At 56.7% G+C, this 20044-nt stretch overlaps 1 protein-coding gene across 1 annotated transcript in view; it reads left to right on the top strand.

The window, feature by feature from the left end:
* Positions 1-880: 880 nt before the first annotated feature.
* The window catches only part of B4GALT5 (beta-1,4-galactosyltransferase 5), a 31976-nt gene continuing 12812 nt past the window's right edge, over positions 881-20044 (top strand). Inside the window, exon 1 of the mRNA XM_063172668.1 lies at positions 881-1007. Coding sequence (XP_063028738.1) covers positions 881-1007 — 127 coding nt within the window. The remainder of the gene's footprint in view (positions 1008-20044) is intronic.

Raw genomic sequence — 20044 nt, forward strand, 5'->3', positions numbered from 1 at the left:
CATATCTGCTTCCAACTCCTCCTACACACATCAGGGGAGCTGCCCACAAATGTGTGCAAAACTACTTAATTACTCTGTAACTGACTGGGGTGCTGGCTGCTGGTTGTGCTGATTATTGCGCTGACTGTGATGACTTCACCCCTGTTCCCTTCCACACATCGGTGTCCATCACACCCCTCTGGCTGCGTCTTCCCCCACAATGTCCAGCACAGGCTTGAACAGACCCTGCTGCTCGGTGGGGCAGGGGCTGAGCCCTTGCTCTCCTGGGGCTGTGTGTCCCAGGTACATGGCTGGGCGTCCCAGACCACCTCTGGGTGCCCTGAGCCATGGATGAATGTCCTGGGGCCATGGCTGGGTGTCCTGGATGGCTTCGCTGGGGCCATGGCCTGCTGCCCTTGGCCACTCTGAGTGTCTCGGGGCCGTCGTTGAGTGTCCCTTGACAGCTGCGGGGTGTCCTGGACCATTGTTGGGTGTCCCCTGATCGCTGCGGGGTGTCCTGGGCCATCGCAGTCTGTCTCGGGGCCATTGTGCGGGCCCCAGAGCCCGTGCCCAACGTGCTGGGGCTGATGCTGGCCGTCCCAGGAGCGTCAGTGGCGCCCCGGGAGCGCGGCCGGGCGCGCTGCGGTCGCCGCCGGCTCCCCGGGACCCCCGGCGGGGCGCGGGGCGGCGCACGGCGCGAGCGGCCGTCGGTGCGGCGGGGGCTCGCAGGTCCCGCCCCGCTCGGTGCCCCGCCCCGGCCCGCCCCGCCGCGGCACATTCATGCGGCGGCGCTGGGCGCGGGCGGCGGCTCGGAGCGGCCCCGGCGCGGCGCCTCCCGCCGGGCCTCGGCGCATGTGAGCGGCGGCGGAGGCAGCAGGGCGGCGGCGGCGCCGCATCGGCCATGCGGTGGCCCCGCGGCCCCCGCGGCGCCTGGCGGCTGCTGCCCCGGCGCTCGCTGCTGGCCGCGCTCTTCCTCTTCTCGCTCTCCTCCTCCTTCCTCTACTTCGTGTATGTGGCGCCGGGCATCGGTAAGCGGCGGGCCGGGGCCCGGGGCGGGGGGGCGCGGGCAGGGGCGCGGGCGCCCCGGCTGCCGCTGGAAACGCTGAGTAATCCGCGCCCGGCCGGCCCGGGGCCGCGGCATCCCCGGCGGGGCGAGGGGCGGCCCGGGCCCGGCGCCCCCGGCTGCGGCTCCGCGGTGCCCGGCGCTGCCCGGCGCGTCCTCATCTCCCGCCGCGGCCGGAGGAGGGGGCGCTGCCCGCGGCGTGCCCGGCGCCCCTCGGGCCCGGCTGCGGCTCCCCGGATCCCCGGGGCCCCGCTCCCCGCTCCCCGCGCCGCCGGGGCCGAGCGGCGCCCGTGCCAGCGGCGAGCGGGGGGCAGCGAGCCCGCTGCTGCTGCCCGGAGTTCGTTTTGGAGGAGTGCAGTGTTGTCCAAGTGCTTGTGATCCGAACGTGCTCCCTCGCGGAAATCCTAACTCTGATTGTCAAGTGGGAAGGTGAGAAGTGTGTGTTTTAGAAGGAGAGCGAACTCGTCCCTGTGTTCCGTGTCATCGCTTCGTGGGGAACTGGAGGAGCCGTGTGTCAATATGGCCAGCACCCGGTGCTGCTGGGGCTGTCTGTCCATCTCCGCGGAGATGCGGGAAGGCTTGTGCCCGGAAAGCATCTGTTCACTTCATACGGTGTATCTCGTTTCTGCAAGGAGCCAAGGCTCGTGGTTTGGCCTTCAACCAAACTTTGGCAACAATTTATTTCTATAGAAACGGCCCTTTCCAAAGAAATAGGGAGTTTCTCCTTGAAATGTCATTGGTATTGCTCATGCCATTCCTATCTTGGACATCCCAAGGAGATCCCTGTGTGCTTTCAAGGTGACTTCTGTGGGTTTTTATTTACAAATGATGTCCCGTGGCTGCCTCTGGGCTTTGGGAGCCTTTCCCAGGGCTGAGTAGGGGTTGGCTGGTGTGTGAGGCTCTGCTCGTGTCCTGGGCATGTCGCAAGTGAGGCTGGGTGTGCTGAGCCTTGCCGTGGTGGCCCAGGGAGGGCTGTGCTGGCCCCAGGCTCCGGGAGGCACAGCCTGGCCCCTTGGGTTCACTCTCGTGCTGCCGTGGGCCAGCGGCTCTGTGTCCAGTGCATCCTGCAGCCCCTTGTGGGGCAGGCACAGGGAATGGCGTGGCTCTCCATGAGCTGCCCAGGCCCACATAGAACTGCACTTGAAGAAGGAAATTTCTCTTGTAAGGATGTTTTTTTTCCTTTTTTTAGAGTATTCTGATTAATTTCATGTTACTTCTGTGTGGTCACCAGTCTTAGAGGTGGTGTAGGGTATAAATACATTTAAGGCTAGTTCTGTGCCAAGAGGATTTTCTCTGTGTGGACCTCAGATAATGTGGTCACGTCCTACCCAATGTTCTTCCTCTGTGATGCTCAAAGACGAGGCAAGGAGGTGTTAGTGGTCCCTGTCCCTACCCACCCATGGATGTCAGTGATGTTCTGAGTCATCTTCTCATCAGGTGACAGAAGATCTGCTTCCTTTTTTTTTTTATTTCCTTCCTCTTTTAGCCAAAAATGTTTCCTCATGAAAGCCCAGCCCAGTATTCCTGGGATGGCTGGGCTAATCCTGCCAGCACTTGGAGGGAGTTTGTTTTTGGGCTGCAGGGGTGAGTAGAAGCTTGGGAGAAGAGTGAGTGTGATAGGAGATGAGCTGAGCTGGGGATTTGAATAAATCAGCCACATGCAGGTGATGGCGAGATGCTGTCAGCAGAGAGTTCTGGGGCATTTGTCCTGCCTGCTGCTGCCTCAGTGCACAGAGTGGGGCTGGGCTGCTCTCCTGTGGCCGCTGAAGGGCTGGGGAAATCTCTGTCCTGAGACCATCCCTTGTAGGGAATGCTGGGGAGGTGGGCAAAGAAGGACTCACAGTTCATTGGCTAAAACCACGGGCAGGGAAGTGATTAATCCAGTGATGAATCAATTCCTTGATTGTACCTCAGTTGAAAAGAAAAAAATCCAAATAAATGGGACCTGAAGCTGCAAGTGAGCTTGAACCAGCTGGAGCCTGGAAGGGCTTTTGTCTGCCAGGTGCCACAGGCTGCTGGAAGGGTCTGTGCTTGTGGGCCAGCAGCTGCTGGTGGCAGGGCTGGAGCCAGCCTGCCCTGCCTGGGCATGGCCCTGTCACCATGGCTGGGAGCTGTCCCCAGCCCCACGTTTGTGGGGTGAATTTCACGGCCCTGCCGAGGCGTGTTGTGTTCAAGCAGTTGTGCGCCAGTGCCAGGAGAAAACTGGGACGGTTGCACTTCTGGGTGCTGTCTCAGCATTGGTGTGGAGCTGGCATGCTTGTCAGCTGGAAAAGCTGGATAACTGCTCCTGGTGCCTTTTGGAGATGGGCAAGGGACCCCAACCTGGGTTCTGAGTTGCCTGCCCAGTGCTGGCCTGCTACCTGATTGACCGTGGTGTTTGGCTCCTCACAGCCCAGGTAACCCAGCAGTCTGCTCCAGATGGAAATGCAGGAAGAAATTTGTGTTTACTGTCAGCAAATAACCATGCTTGGCTCCTGCAGGCAGTCCAGGGCTTTTGGGCCTTATGTTTGTGTTGTGCCTGGACTTACGTGATGCCCAAGGTAGCTCCTCGTTTCTGTTCTTCCAAGGTTTCCTCCTGGGAACTGAAACGTTCTTGTGGCCTCAAGTTTGCACAGTGATCCAATGTAAACACCGGTGCCAGCTCCTTCCCAGCTCTCACATCCAATTCCCATGTGTCCTCCCCACACATCGCCCTGGCAGCTCCGTCCTGGGCTCCCACCTTGGCACGTGAAGTGCCAGGTACCCGGCCATGGCACAGGCACAGCAGGGCTCTCCTTGAGCTCCGGCTGCTCCCGGTGACTGTGTGGGTCTGTCTCACCGTGTCATTGTGTGCAGGATGAGGTGGCACATTGTTCTGGAGGCTCCAGGAGCTGCCCTGGTGTCCCTGCTCAGGCAGTGGGTACGAGGGATGCCCGTGTGCATGGGGAGGTGGCTTGTGCTCACTGCTGTGCTCAGAGGGCCTGGGGCCAGCAGGGCACAGGGCTGCAGGGCAGGCTGGGCTTTCACTGCAGGAGCTCACACTGGCCTCATCTTGGAAAAAACAGAGCATGGCACTGGGCAAACAGCTTTGGCCTGTTACGGAGGTCAGGGGCCACCTCGACAGGTTATTTTGTAGGGCTTGCTCTTGGCACTGAGGCTCTTGCCCCCAGGATAGCTGCCCTCTGTGCCTGTTGCCTTCCCAGATGGGATGTGGAGAAATGGGCTCACCAGAGTCACTCTGTCCATGCCCAGACCCCAGTGTTGGAGCAGGGATGATGTGGGCACAAAGAGGGTGCTGAGCTGGAGGTGGAACACCTGGAGAAGCTGTTTCTGTTTCATGCTATCCTCTGCTTCTGAATTCCTCCCTGGGATGTGGGGTTGTCCCTGTGTGTCCCATTTTCACATGCTGGTGGCTCATACAGCTTTTCTACAAGTGTCTGGTTTTATTCTCTTTGAACAGGGCCTAGGAAACTAAGGGAACTCCCTCCTGCAGCTGAAAGCAATAATGCTTTTTCAAGCTGCAAGTCATTTAATCTTGATACCTATAACTGCAACAGTGGGAAGGTCTCTGACCTTGGACTTGGTCCTGGTGTGGAGGGTGGTGGCTGCACGGCTGGGAGGGCTGGCAGGGGCCTTCCCTGGTGCTCAGGTAGCAGCTCTTGGCTTTTCCTTTGTTGTCTCAATGGCTGTTGGAGCCTCTATTTAATTTTATTTTTTAATTTTAATTTTCCCAGGAGTCATACTTGGTTGGATATGATGCAGGAAAATAATGCAGAGAATTTAAATTACTGGGTGAAAGATTGTTACCTTTGAGAGAGAGCTGTAATTCAGTCTGCCTTTGCTTCCTCCAAACTTATCAGGAATTGCTCCCAACTGGTCATACAGGGCATGAAATAGCACCACTAGCCCTGAATTACATTTATGGTGCAAGAACTTGATTTTGATAGGCAGGAATGCTTTGAAACGCTGTTTTGTCAGGCTGTGTGTGGGTGACCAGCAGAGCAGGGCCGTGGGGACCAACAGCTGCCATGGTACAGCTCATTTGTCACTTTTGGAGCAATATTGTATCACCAAAGGTGGCTGATCCAGCTTGGCTGTCTAATGCATCAGCCTGGCAGATCTTAGCACAGAGGAGTTCTGGGGATGAAAATGGCAAAAGGGTTTGCTACTGCCAGCTTGTCCCAGCTGGAGACACTCTGGCTGAGTGTCACCATGGTGGTGAGGGGCAGAGTGGTGGCCAGGGCAGGGGGATGGCACTGGGGAGTGGAGCTGCTGGGCTGGGGAGCCCCAGCGGGGCAGTTGTGTGTGTGGGGAGAGGCGGCTGCTGCTGCTGCTGCTTTGCCTCCTGAGCCCTGCTGTGGGAGCCCGGGCAGAGGGAAGGGGTGGCAGGGCAGAGCCCCGAGCCAGCCCAGGGCGCGGGTGAGCCCCCGGCAGGGCACGGGTGAGCCCCTGGCAGGGCGGGGCACGGGTGAGCCCCTGGCAGGGCAGGGCAGAGCCCCGAGCCAGCCCAGGGCACGGGTGAGCCCCTGGCAGGGTGGGCAGGGCATGGGTGAGCCCCTGGCAGGGCAGGTCACAGGTGAGCCCCGGGCAGGGCACGGGTGAGCCCCTGGCAGGGCAGGTCATGGGTGAGCCCCTGGCAGGGTGGGCAGGGCACGGGTGAGCCCCGGGCAGGGCACGGGTGAGCCCCTGGCAGGGCAGGTCACAGGTGAGCCCCGGGCAGGGCGGGCAGGGCACGGGTGAGCCCCTGGCAGGGCGGGACGCCGGTGAGCCGCGATGGCCTCGGCTTGGCCAGGCAGGGGCTGGGTGCAGGTGTCCTTCTGGGTTTGCTAGCAGCATGCTGGGTGTGTCTGAGCATGGACAAAAGGGGAAGGTGCAGCTTGGAATTATGAAATGAGGTTTGTGCTGTCATAGCCCTGGCTTTCATCTCCAGGTCTTCCCCAGGCATATGAGCAGTGTGGTCTCTTACTGTGGAGCACAGCAGCACTGCCCTCCCTCACCCTCCTCTGCCCAAAGATCTGCCAAGCAGCATTTCACAACCTGAGCAGGGAGCAGCCTGGTTCCACAGTGTGTCTCACAGAGAATATTGCAGTCATTGGGTCTGACAGTGATTGGGGGTGGTAACAAATGCTCAAGTGCTCCTTGATACAAGAACTTGAGCTTGGGGTCTCCTGTGCTCTGAGCAGGAGGAGACTGGTGGCAGCTGTGGGAAACGTTCCTTTGGCAGCACCAGGTTCTTCCAGCACAGAGTCCCACAAGGCAGGGCTGGGATGGGGAGCAGCCCTGTTCACCCAGCTGCTCCTGTGCCAGTGTGTCCAGGATGTTGGTGGTGCAATGTTGGTTGGAGACCACTTCTTGCTCAAGGCTAACAAATTACTGTGAGGGCAGATGGATTACTGGGTTTTCCTTGCCTGTAAGCACCTGTGCTGTTTGTCAGGCACATCTGGTTTGGGTTATTTTGCTGGTGGCTCTCTGGGTGTTGCAACTGCAGATTATGTGTAGAGTTCATGTTTCATCCCTGTGTCTCTGGAAGCCTGGCTTGTGGGAGCTGATTGGCAGACACAAAAGCTTCCAGGTACTGGATCATTCCAATGAATTGAGTGCTTCAAAACCTCAATAATCTGTAGCAGAGCAGACCTTAAAGCAAAAGCACCCATGCTGTCAGCCCAGGAGACAATGGTTTTCATGGGTTTGGGAGGCCATGGAAGGCCAGGGCTTCAGCAGGCACTCAGCTGCCTCAGGTGGTGCTGGTTCTGGTGGAGAGAAGGGCTCTGGCACTGCTGCTCTATTTCCTGGGCTGATCTCTGCCTCTCTTCCAGGTGGACTCATTAATTGCATTAACTCAGGCAGCATCTGCTCTGCAGGGTACGATGAACACCCTGGGGACCGATGCCGGAGCTGGGCGGTGTGGGGAGCTCTGTGTTTGCTCTGGATTCCATTTGAATGCTCTTACAACTGCTGGATTTAAATATCCAAGCACATGGAGTCCTTAAATACTTAATCTTAACTGAAATTTCGGGGAGCCTCCCAGGGGTGGCAGCAGTGGGGGTGGCATGGCTGATGTGCCCTTGGCTCTGCGAGGGCTGAGGGCTCTGCAAGAGGAGCTGGACAGAGCAAGAAAAGCCTTCCCTCAACAGCTTTATTTTTAAAACATCATTGTCACAATACAATGTGTGTATTTACTTTGACAAAACCTTTGCTGGGTTATTTTAGTAAAGTTTATTTCCATACAGGCTTTTTCTTCTCCGTTGCATTCAGAATCTTCTGGCTGTGGTTTTGGCTGGCAGCATTTTGAACATGGATGCTTTAGGGTGGTTAATGTGTGTTTGAAGCTTTTCTAGCACAAGCTCTAAATACCATGGGGATTAGTCCTGTTTAGAGAGATAGAGGAGAAAATGTATAGTGGACTGTGCTGTTGAAATGCAAGATAAGCCCAAATCAAAAATTTTTGAGAGATGGTGGGTGTGGTTTTTTGGGGAATGTGGAATAGATAACATTAAAACCACCAGGGCTTTCAGCATTACCCTGGAGCTGCTCTTATTTTGAAAGGAAAGGTGGATTGGAAAGCTGAGGGTGATGTCAGTGCCCGGCAGGAGAAGAGCCCTGGGCCATCCTCATCTGCTGCTTGGACAGGTCCCAGGGGTGACAGTGGATGGCACGTGTGGCCCTGGTCCTGGTGGGAGGTGTCCTTGTGGGACACTGCGTGTGGAGTGGAGTGTGATGGGCAGGGCCACGGGGCCTTTTTCCATTCTAGAAGGGATTTCCTGGTGGTTGCTGGCCTTGCTAAAGTGAAGGAGGGACCCGGGGGGAGGTGGTTTTGGGGGATCCCTGGTGCTTTGTGGTGACACTTTGCTTTCTTAAGGCATGCAAATGTGCCTGCAGGGGTTTGAGAAGCTGGGTTTGAGCTCCTGCCTCCCTCCTGGCTGTGCAGGGGAGGTGATGGGTCAGTGCTTGCTGGGGCTTTAGCTGCAAGTGCGTGGTGATGTTGTGTGTGACTTCCTAAAGGTCATTTTCCTAGGTTTTTGTTTGAGGTGCAAAACCAACAGGTTCTGCTTTTGTAAGCCCGCAGCCCATCCGTGGGCTGGCACAAAGCTCTCTGGAGCCCTTGCCCTGGGCAGGGCTGTCATCCTGGGGCCCCTCTGCAGGTGCTGCTGGGCAGCCCCTTCAGCACAGGGGACCAGCTGGGTGTGCGTGCCTGTCCCCAGCTCCTGGGGCAGGGCAGGGCTGCTCCCGGGGCATGTGAGTGCAAATAGGACTGTGAATTTTCCCTGTGGTTTGGGCCTCGGTGTCCCGTGCTCGGGGGGAGCCTGTGCCCTTTTCCTGCCCCAATGGACAGGCCCCTTTCCCTGTGATGGTTGGGCTGTGTGGGACAGCTCCTATGATGCTGCTCCTCCTGTGCCTTTCCAACCTGACAGGTGAAGGCTGGGAGCTGTTTCTGTGTGGAAGATGCCATGCACACATGATGGAAGGAAGGAAACACAGGCAGAGCACCCTCTGCACTGCTGTGGGCTGTGCTGTGAGCAGTTCCACCCGTGCTCGTTTGTGCGTCTGGAGAATTTTATGGCAAAATAATTGATTGGCTTTATTGAATGCTATTGCCATACAAATTATCCAAGGAGACTCTTGAGCCTGGTGCTGTGTTAGGCACCTCCCTTGCTTTGGAGAGCCCGGGCTGGGCTGGGCTTGGCTGAGCTGTGCTCAGAGCCTGCCAAGAGGCTCCTGACTGGGGCTGGGGGGTCCCTGCACTGGCAGCGCAGGCTGGAGAGGGCCATGGGATGCCTGTGACACTCTGGATTGATGGTGAGGCCCTACAGCAGCAGGTTGGCAGCAAGCATTTTGGGTGGGAAGTGGAGAAGGTGACTAAGGTGACTACATGAATGCCCATGTTTATAAATTGCCTCCAAAAAAACTGTACAAAGCAGCTGGAATAGGAGAGGAAAGCAAACACTGCAGTGCACCAGGTAGTCAAGTGCAAACAGATATTTTTTTCCCTCACTACCTGGCAGGAAAAGGAGGCATTTCAGTGCCTGCCTCCGAGCCCTCTGTGCCAGCAGGGCTGGCAGAGGCGCAGGCTGTGCCTCGGAGCCCTGGGCACTCCTGGCAGGGCTGGCATGCACGGGGGAAGCTGTGGGGATGCACAGAGCACAGGTAAATAAAATCAGCTGCTGGAACAGCCGTGTGCCTCGGCAGGAAAGCCAGGAGCTGCTGTGGCTGGAAATGAGTGCAGGCCGTGCCCAGAGCTCAGGGTGGGATCTGCAGCAGCCTGGGTGAGGGAGAACACCGTGCATGCTGAGCTCCTGTCAGCAGACACGGGCTTCCCCTGGAGCTGGGGACCCTGCAGGGGCACGGGCTGGCCCCCGCGCCCGCAGGAATGTGAAATGCTTCCACACATGCAGCTCGCTCCTATTCTGCAGTCATTTTTTTCTCCCTCAGTGTTTTTCCAACTCATGTCTTGCTGCCAGAGTCCATATTAATAATGCATGACTTTTTTTTATGGTGCTTCCTTCCCGGCGTCCCTTTCAGCTGCTGAGTCAGAGAAGATTGTTATAGCAGCAACCTCTGAAGCGGTGAAATGCCCCTGCAGTGCTCAACTGCTGTCATTTATCATCCCAGCTCCTCTGCGGGCAGCCTGTTCCCTTGCCTGGCTTGGGGGGAGGCTCCTCATGCCAAAATCCTGATTCCTGTTACACCAGCTGGTGACTGGCGAGCTGAGCTCTGCTCAGCCTTCCTGGCTGCTGTTTGGTGGGGGCAGGTATTGCCTCTGTTGGCTGCTTCTTGTTGTTGTTGTTTGAAATCCTGTGAAGATTTTCCTGATCTGCCTGAAACAGTGTTTTGGGATTGTGCCCAAGACTTTTTTTTCCCCTTTTTTTCCCCTCCTTACTAATTTTTAAATATTTTTTTCCTCCTCTCGGCATGCCTCTCAAGATCAATACCTGGGCTTTTTCGGGTAATTGGGATGACAGAAGCCATATAATGTGTTATGGGTTAAATTAGCTTAAAAATCTTTTCGGTAGCTGTTAAACATGCCTGGCTGCTGCAGGAAGTGTTGGAGCTGCTAATGCAGCATGAACAGAGATCTGCACGCTGTGACCAGCCCCCAGAGGGTCACCTGCATGCAGAGCCAGTCCCCACCTGCTGGCTCCAAAACCTGGAGGGAAGCAGGGAGCAAGAGCACTTGTCAGGGAATTATTCTTCTAAAGACTTCAGTAACACCTGCACTGTGGTCTCGGGAGCAGATCTCCCCTGTCCCAGTACACCTTTGGGTGGCAGTGGTGCTGGGGTGGTCACTCTCCCTGTGTCCCCCTGTTGAGGACGGCACACACACGTGTGCACCCGCAGTGCTGTGTGGTCTGGGGAGTGCAGAGGCTCTGGAAGGAGGAGCTGCTGCCTTTCCCTGCTCTCTCAGCTGCAGGAGCTCTGGGTGTGAGCCTGATGTCCTGCCTGCACACCTGCATCTCACCTGGGCCAGGCCCCTGGCTGGCCCTTGTGCTGTGCTTCCCCCTCAGCACCATCCTGTTCTGCTGAGGCTCCACGGGGCTGGGCTACTGATTCATTCCTCCCGAGGAAGGAAAAACTGCTGTGGTGTGAAATTCCCCCAAAGCTGCAGCACATCCTCCTTCCCTGCTGCAGCCTGGCTCCCTGCTCAGGATCAGTGAATTCCCTTTTCCTGGTTTTGTTTTTTTGAGGGTTTTGCTGGCTGTTGGGTGCCCTGGGGGCACCCTCGCTGTACCTGCCAGCTGGGAGGGTGCAGGTGCCTTCGTGGGCGCTTTGTGCGTGCTGCAGGGGAAGCTTTGCAGGAGGATGCCATGGATGGGAGCGCACAGGGGCTGGCAGGAGCAGCCTTGCTGTGGCCAGCAGCTGCCCCAGTGCTGCTGCCTGCCCAGGACATGCCCCGGGGGACACCTGCACGGTGCCACAGCCCCGCTTGCCCCGCGGTGACACACGCTGCCACCCACAACTGGCGAGACGAGCAACTTGCTTCTCGGCTAACAAGATTTAGGTGGATTATGCTATGTATTTAATCAAGGGCTAAGCTGATTGCCTTATTTGGAATGGATCAAAGCCCTTGGAAATGCCAGCCTGGGGACCAGCTATTGAGTGGGAATGTGCCTCAGCCCTGTGCCGGGGTGCCGAGCCGTGCTCTCGAGGAAGCCAGAGGTTCAGCAGGCAGGTTTGACAGCAGCACTGACCAAGTGCCGAACCAGATTGGAGAAGTCTGAGGGGATGGGGAGGTAGGAGTGTGAGAATGTTATTAGTCATTGACCACCATGGAGCATTTGGGGGGAAAGGCTTCCTTTTCTAGCTTTCAGGTTGAAACCACGTTTCCAGATAGATAAAGCTTTGTGCTGACAGCTGAGATGCTCTGCTGTTTGGCAGTCAGGCTTCCACCTTCTAGAACAGCAGCTCTTGTAGCTTGTGTGGCTCTGCACTGGAGACCAAACTCCCTGCTGCTGGCACAGGGAGCCCCACATCTCCCTGCAGTGGCTGTCAGCAGCCTTGGAGCTCTCGGGGGCCTCTGCTCACCTTGCCCTGGGCCCTGCGGGGCTCTGGCAGCACAGGAGCTGGTGCTGGTTGTGGAGGAGCCGGGCAGAGCCAGGCACTGGGTGTTCCTTGCTGCTGCCAGCCCACAGGCACTCGCTCCTTGCTGTGCCCTTGGTGTGCAGAGGGAGCCCACGGTCCAGAGCTGTCCCTACAGGCAGGTGTTTGCAAGGTGTTAAAAGTTTGAAATTACTTTCCAGTGAAGAGCTGTTGTGCTTGTCAGGGTTGGCCTGGAGAGGCAGGGCCAGCACAGTGTCCAAGGTGTGTGGTGTCTCTGTCCTGTGGGGCTGGGGTTTTTGCCACGAGAGGTGTGGTGGTGCTCTGGGTGCCCTGTGAGCTGTGAGCATGATCTGGGCTGCTTCACCTGTGGGCACTGAGATGGTCCAGTTGAGCAAGATGTTGGAAATACACTGCTTATTCAAATCACCCTCTCTTTTTCTGAAAAGGGGAAGTTTATTCTAGGAACCAAGCTCTGTCTTGCTCCATTTGATGCAAGTATGGCAAGCATAGGTCACAGCTCTCCCACTCTGTGACTGTGGGCACTGCCTGTAGAACTGAAAATACCCCAACCAAAAGGCTTGGCTGGAGGAGCACAGGCAGCTTCTGCTTTGAGGTGGGTCAGGCTGCTCTCAGGCAGCAGCAGGTGCTCCCCACAGCATCACTGCTCCTTCCTTTTGCATAAAGCAGCCCTGGGACCTTGCAAACATCTCTCCCCTCTGCCTCTCACACGTCCTTGTTTTTGCCTGCTGCAGGAATAACCCTGGAGCAAGTGCAGGGATGTGCTCTGTCACACCCTCCTGTGCTGTGGGCCCTGGTGCGGGGCTGACAGAGCGTTTTGTGTGACAGCCAGGTGTAAAACGTTCCATGTTCGATTACTGCTGATCAAACCTGCAAATAAGGTTGGGGGGCTGGCAGAGCATCTTGTGTGACAGCCAGGTGTAAAATGTTCCATGTTCGATTACTGCTGATCAAACCTGCAAATAAGGTGCTGCCTCAGTTCTCCTTCTGCCCGGACCCATTATGCATCTTCCTGCCGAACTCGTATTTGGAGCTATAGGAAAGGCTTGGTCGAGCATCCCTTTGTGTTTGGAGGGCCTGGGCAGGATTGTCATTGTGCCAGTGTGCAGCCACCCCCTCAGCCTGACTTTGGGGTGTCCTAGGCTGGCCTGGATGGCCTGGCAGTTTCTGGGCTGCAGCAGCAGGGTCTCTGCTGGTACCTGCCCTGTGAGCAGCTCCAGGGCTGCTGCTTCTGTGCACGGGCTGGGAAGGGCCCTGGGGCAGGAGCAGATGGAGGGAGCTGTGGCAGGAGGGGGTGCTCTGGGTTAACCCTGCTTTCACCTAATTAAACAGGAGAAAACGCCTGTCAACACAGCATTGTGGGTTTGCTGTGGCGCTGCAGAAAGCTGGGGCAGAGCAGGGCTCGTGGCAGTGCTGACTCTGACCCTTTTCCCCACACTGCCCTCCCCCAGCTGCACGAGGGGCGTCCCCTTGGCTGGGGAGGGGTCACCAATCCCCAGCAGCACGGCATTTACGGGGGAAAATGGCCTTTGGCTGTAATAGCTTGGGGAAGCAAACACAACCCACACAAATTGGGTGACTTGAGTGGGTAAATGGGTGTAATGCAACATCTCGGTTTCCAGATGGAGGGAATGGCTGGTGCCTTGGCAGGGAGGAGGAGGAGGGTGGGCTGCTGCATTGCTGTGGGCCCATGCCATGCCCAGGGAGCTGGAGGCGGGCAGGGTCTGTGGGGTGCCAGCCTCAGCCAGCTCCTTGCTGAGACCCCTTGGGCTGCCCTGGCCCAGTCCTGCCCTCGCTGCCTGCTCTGCTCTTCTGGCTGCCCCACCTGGGAGCACTGGCCTCCCATTCCCGAGGTGTTTCATTTTTCCAAGGTAGCCATATGTCTGACTCTTGTTTGCAGGGCTCCATTTCTGGCTGCAGCCAGGCTGGAATTGATTAGTTCATTATTTTTCCCCCCCTCTGCCCTGTTGCTTGTATCAATGGGAGAGTGGTCAGAACCCTTGGCAGACACTCGGGTCTCTTAAGGAAACTTAAGTTGCTGCTGTGTGCAAGGAGCAAGGAGGTGTTTCAGTGGGAGAGAGGGAAGGAGGAAAAGGATGTTTGCTGCCCCCTCATGTGCCCCTGTGTGTGCTCATCCCTTCCGGAGCAGCTGCAGAGCCGATGAGAGCTGGTGCCCGGGGCAGGAGGAGGCAGCGATGGCTGCTCCTGCCCACAGAGGGACAGGCAGGATGTTTTGTGCCCCATGTCCACAGGCTGATCACAGACAGCCTGTGCTGAACCTGCCTCAGGTTGTTGCTGTTTGTATGGAGCCAGGTGAGCCTGGTGGGCCGTGAGCCTTGTCCCCCTCGGTGGTGGTGGCCCCTGAGCCCCGGCTGCAGCTCGGGGCTGTGCTGGTGCTGATCCCTTGCTGAGCTGGCTGGCTCAATAGCCTTGTGGCCGCTTATCTGGGATTAATGTGTAACTTAATGGCAGTGCTGGTGTGGTGCTGTGGTACAGGGTGGTGCCGATCAGCTCTCTAATTCCCCCTGCCCGTGATAAGGGTCAGGGCCTGCCCGTGCCTGGCGCCGGCGCTGCTGGTGAGGGTTGGGGTGTCTGGGAGGAGGGAAGGGCAGTGCTGGGGCGGCACGAGCCTGCCCTGCACACAGTCTGTCCTGAAGGGCATGGGTGGCACAGGCCTGGGGTGATGGAAGGAAGGGATTTTCTTTTCCCTGTTCATGGCACCCCAACAGACTCATGCTATTGCTCTTCTGCTGACACATAAGGAGGTGTCACACAGGCTGGGATTTGATGGGCAGTCTCTTTGGTGTTAAATAAGTTCATAGATGGAGGGATGATTTTTTTCCAGTGAGGTCATTCCCCACACTGATAATGGAATCAGTTAATTTATTTACAGCAGCTGTGTTACCAGTTTGCTTGTCAGGCGGAAGAAAATCATATAAAAATATTGTGTGTTCCAAGGTTGCATAGCTCACAACAAAGCTAATAAATGTCTTGGGACATGAGAGTGCTTACAAAATCCCATAGGTAATGGTCTGTATGTTGGAAGTTCAAAGTTGCACCCTTTCTCTGATAGCTTTTTTGCTTCTAATAAAACACAGCAGCTGGAGAGGCCATTCAGTGTTGCCTTTAATTATTGCAGACAAGAGCAACTCTGTAATCTGACTGTGGAGGTCAAGCTGCTGTGGGTCCTAAATGGGTACACTCACTGCATGGTGAGAGTACCCTTGGCAGGGAGCTCTGAGCTGCTGCCTTTGAAAATCTCGGACAACAATCATCCCACCTGATTTGAAGAATTCCAGCTCGGAGAATTTTTTAGGAGTTGAAAGGGCTGGCAAGCCAGGCAGATGCATAGTGTGGAGGTGGGGCTGTGGCTGTGCTCCTTCCCTGGCTGCTGGCACGGCTGCTTTCCCAGGACCTGGCGATGTACAGAAAAGAAACCACAGCAGGGACAGTCTCGGGGTGTTGCTGCCGAGGGATCTCTCCTTGTCTCCATGGTGCAAATCGCGTTTGCTGCAAAGCAGCCTCTGTACGGTCGGGGCTGAGGCAGCTCGGGATGCTTTATTCCCGCGTGGCATTGCAGAGATGGGCCTGTCCCGGGCCGTTTAGCCCCGGTGAGAGTGGAAGCAGCAGGTTCACGTCAGGTCAGAGGCCGCAGCTGCTGCAGGTGGCCGTGTCGTGCCGAGCAGGGCGGTGCTGCGTGTGCCAGGCGAGCCGGCGCGCTCTGCCCCTGCCGTGCCCCTCTGCTGGGCGTCCCCGCCTGCCCTGCGGAGCTCGGAGCCAGGGACAGGCTGGGCACAGGCCAGCCCTCCTCGGGGTGAGTGTCCCTGCCCTGGGATCCTCCCGTGCGGGTCCCCTGGGCCGCAGCATCGTGGGCGAGCTCGGCCGCGAGCAGGGCTTTCCCCGAGCTGGTTTTTTCAGGCGATGTATGTAGGACATGTTGGACCGTGCTCCAGCCATAAATGGCACCGGGAGCTGTGCCGCGGGTCTCGCTGAACGGAGCGGGGAGCGCCCGCTCTCCTGGACGCTGCGGCACCGCCCTGCGCGGTGTGCGGGGCCCTGCCCCGAGTGCGGCCGGGAGAGCGGAGCCCCTGCCCGGTGTGCCGGTGGGCAAGCAGCGCCCTGCCCGGTGTGCAGCCCCTGCCCGGTGTGCAGCCCCTGCCCGGTGTGCAGCCCCTGCCCGGTGTGCCGGTGGGCAAGCAGCGCCCTGCCCCTCGCAGCCCCTGCCCCGGGTGCAGCCCCTGCCCGGTGTGCCGGTGGGCAAGCAGCGCCCTGCCCCGGGTGCAGCCCCTGCCCGGTGTGCCGGTGGGCAAGCAGCGCCCTGCCCGGTGTGCAGCCCCTGCCCGGTGTGCAGCCCCTGCCCGGTGTGCCACCCTTCGCAGCCCCTGCCCCGTGTGCGGCCCCTCCTCCAGCCGGGTGTGACAGGCAGGGCACTGACCTGGAAGAGCCTCTCGGACCCCCTTGGAACGGCTCCCTTGCAGCAGGCATGAGGCTGTGCATGTGATAACCCTTTTTGTTCAGCCACGCTGAACTTGTAAAACATGCTTGAAAAATCAGGTCTGTGGTTTTTTGGGGGGGGGAATAGCCAAAACAACAGAACCTGTTCTCTTTTTCTCGATCAAAGTCAGGGTGTTAAAAGGCCAGGCAGTGCAGTTTGTGGTGTGTGAACTGAGTCAGTAGATCCATTACTCTTAAGTTGTTTTTTGACAGTTTCCAATGGGTACTCTCCAATGGGTATAATCTCCTAATTTGCAAGACTAACAAATCAATGATTTCAAAATCTATTTAACTGGTGTTTGATGTGTATGGAAATTTAAAATCCAAATTCCGCCTGTCTCCTGTTCCCTGCTATGGTCTGACTGTATTCTAGATTGCTTCCAGCTGGTGAAGGACAGCGCTGGTGAACTCCCTACTGACTGCATTTCCTCGGCAGTGCCACTCCACATGTCCCCATTTTCCTGCATGTCCTGTGGCTGCCTGGTTGAGCAGGATGCCCAGGCTGGTGGCAGGGCCTGCCTGCAGTGGAGGATTTCCTTTGTCTCCTGCAGCAGTTCCAGTTCCCATGGCCCAGGGGATGAGGAGTTGTCCCCGTGTCCTTCCCTGCCCTCCTGCTTCAAGGACAGTGCTGGGGAGGTTCTGTGTGTTTTTTTCCTCTCCCTTGCTCGCCCAAGCGTTCACTTAATTCTTATTTATTATTTTTCTTAACGAAAGCTCTCCCTCTGTTTGTTCATCCTGATCCTCCATGAGCACTGGGCTCAGGCGCTGGGATTCCTGACGCCTTCGGAGGGTGTCCAGGAGGCAGGAATTCCCACCCCTTTGTCTCCTAATGAACAGAAGGAACAAGCGCAGGGCTGTGAGTGTTTGGAAGTGCAAATGTTTGCTGTGGCAGCAGCAGCCGGTGCTGCCAGCCCCGAGGTCGGGTCGGTGTCAGCGGCTGCTGAGGAGCCTTCGATTGCTCATTTGTGGTGGCTGCGTTTGTGCTCTGCCTGCACGGAACGTGCTGCCGGCGGATCCCTGCTGCTCCTGGGAGCCTTTGTGCCGATCCTGGTGAAGGGAGTGGGATGGGGAGAGCGGACTGGCTGGAGATGGGCACGGAGGGGTGGAAAATAGCCAGGACATGCAGCCGTGTGCAGTCGCATCTCCTGAATGGCAATTAAAGCAGGAGAGTCTGGATCTCTCGAGGAAGGGTAATATTTAACTCGGGCAAGTGCTTGTTGTGCTCTGTGCTCCAGCCTGCACGTGTCACTGTGCCCTTCCTCAGAGAGAGCTGCAGCAGAGACCTGCATTGCTCTGGGGCTTTGCAGAGCCTGGTGTGATTTTACAGCCATCCCTGCATTACATTGCACAGGTAACTGTGTGCTCCTGGCTCTCCCCTGCTCGGAGCTGGGTTGGCACATGTTGGCACTGCACCTGGCCTGGCACCACTGCCAGCCCTGCCTGCTGCTGGGGTGCAGAGCTCCTTCCTCGGCTGCTTTGGGGCTGTGGGTGTTTTATGAGTTCCCTTCTGGGCTTTCCCGTGTGTGCAGAGCATGTTGTGCTCCCCTTGCTGGGTATCCTAAAGCAGTGCAGTGGCACAAACATCTCCGTGCAGGCAGCTGTGGGAGTACAAATGGAAGTTGCCACCTTAAATGTGTACCTGAAAAATTTAGAATCTCTTAGTATAATACGGATTTTCCTCCCCTTGCAGAGGCTTCCCCAGGGTCATTTTTATGTAAGAAAATTCAGGCACAAATTTCCCATATTCAGGTTTTGACTGAGTGTCGCTTTAGCCTCCCATCTTCCTGCTTGCTGTGTGCACGTGCAAGCTGCCAACTTGCCCATTTTGGGAACAAGTGGTTTGTAATTACCAGCTCAGTGCTGCTGCTGCACTGTTAATTCTTAGACCATTTAATGTATCAAATTATTCCTTCCTGTGCTATTTAGAGGCAAAGGGCTAAGTAACAGTGATGGCATTAATATTAAATTCTCTAAAACTAATAGGAACCTCTTATTTAATTGTTCTGGCACTCAGCATGTCTGGGGAATACAGTGCCACTGGAAAGCTGATGGAGACAGAGGTCTCATGGTGTATTAACGCTGGGATGCTGCTACTTTTCCTAGTTGGGTTATTTATGAGTTAAGACTATCGTAACTGTCTATCAGTGCCTTAGAGGCTTACTTTGATTAAACCCCTTTATTTTGCTAATGCTAATGGAGCTGGATTGATGCTGGGGATCTGCGGGGAGAGCTTAGCAAAAGGCTTAACGCAGACATGACTCTGCTGGTTTTGCTGTCTCTGGGCCCTGCAGGAGGTGTCTGCAGCGGGCAGGACCCCCCAGCCCTGCAGGGTGACCTGGGCACCCACCCTGCTGCCTGTGGGACCCTCATCCCTTCACAGTCACTGCTGCATCTCCCATGTGAGGCGTCCCACGAGCTCTGCTGGGCACCTTGTGCCCACTCCCAGCATCTGGCAGAGTGTTCAGCAGGAGTTTCCCTGGTTTGTGACTGTGCAGGTTGAAATGGGGGCTCTGGGGGCCAGCAGGGATTGTCCTTGCTGGTGCAGGGCTCCAGGTGCTGGCAGGAGTAGGCTGCACGTAGCAGTGAGACCCTGATGAGCCCAAAGAGCCCTTCTGTGCTTCTGCAGCACGAGTGCACTAATGAATGGGAAAATGCTGAATGTGACAGAAAGCCCTAAGTGTCAAAGCAGAGGAAGGCTGGCTCCTTCCTCAGGAAAGCCTGGCTGCCGTGCTGGGCGCTGATACTGCTGCAGGCATGCAGGGCAGCTGTGAGCCACTTGGCCCCTCTTCCTGCCCCGGCTGCAGGGGCTGTGTCCCCCAGCCCGGGGCTCCCTGCTGTCCCTGCAGCTGCAGGAAGGTCCCGTGTCAGGGTCAGCAGTGGGACGTGTCAGTCTGCCCCTGTCCTGTGTCGGGGGCTGGCACAGATCACAGTCAGTCCTCTTCCAAATCAGCTCCCAAGCTGCAAATTACCCTGTTGCCTCTTCTAGTATGTATCATCATGATGAAACCAATTTTCCATGGGAGAGTCAGCTGTTTCTTGATTAGAAGTGCTCCAAAAATACTAACAGAGAAATGATTACAGGAAGACTTCAGTGCTCATTTATATAATTGGACTTTACTTCCCTGGCTGAAGTTGTTGCATCCACTCCTGGCTGGAGTGAGCACTGGCTCTCCCAGTTTGCTCGTGAGCAGAGAGGTTAGGGTGCAGCATCCCAAGGGGTGCCATGCCCTGGGGTGCAGCCTCCTGCCTCTGTTCCAGCTGGTGACAAGCTGTCCTGTTTTCTGTGTGTTTAAATCACAGCAGGGTTGACTTGTCCTTTAATGAACCAACAAGAATAATCTTTAGGCAGTTATTTGAGCAAATGGATTCTTAAATTCTGCTTGTTTTCTGGGTGGGGAGTGAGGATTTGCTGGAAATTAATAGGAGAAGGAACAGCTCCCCTCTCCCATGCTGTCCCTGTGCAGCTGCCCAGTGGCAGCAGCCGGGCTGTTGGCACTCCGTGCTGTGCTCTGCAGCCCCGCATGCTCACAGGGAAGAAAGGCAGAAGGCCGATGCAATTTCCGAGATCATCCTGTGTGATGAGATTAGCAATATTTCACAACAGGGAGAATTGCTTTCTGGCTGAGCCACGGCTCAGGCCAAGCCCAGCACGACCCTGTGTCTGCAGCAGAGAACGCTCAGGGTGATGGGCATCTGCTCTGGGAAATGCCTCTGGGTACAGGGGCCCTGGGCTCTGTAGGGTCGGCCAGGTCAGGCTTAATAAATTTAAAACATGGCTAATTTGCTCATCAAAAGAGCAGTAAATGGAGGAGGAGTGAGATTTGAGCTCGGTACAGCGATTCCCAAATGATGGTGCAGCCCCAGCCCTGGCCACAGCAGCCCCTGGAGCTAATCTGAGTACCGTGTGTGCACAGGGAGTGAAGTGTTTACAATAACGTGGTTTAAATCCGATTTTCTGACCTGAAAGAATTGCAT

The sequence above is a fragment of the Melospiza melodia genome, chromosome 19, assembly GCF_035770615.1.
Source record: "Melospiza melodia melodia isolate bMelMel2 chromosome 19, bMelMel2.pri, whole genome shotgun sequence".
Lineage (NCBI taxonomy): Eukaryota > Metazoa > Chordata > Aves > Passeriformes > Passerellidae > Melospiza > Melospiza melodia.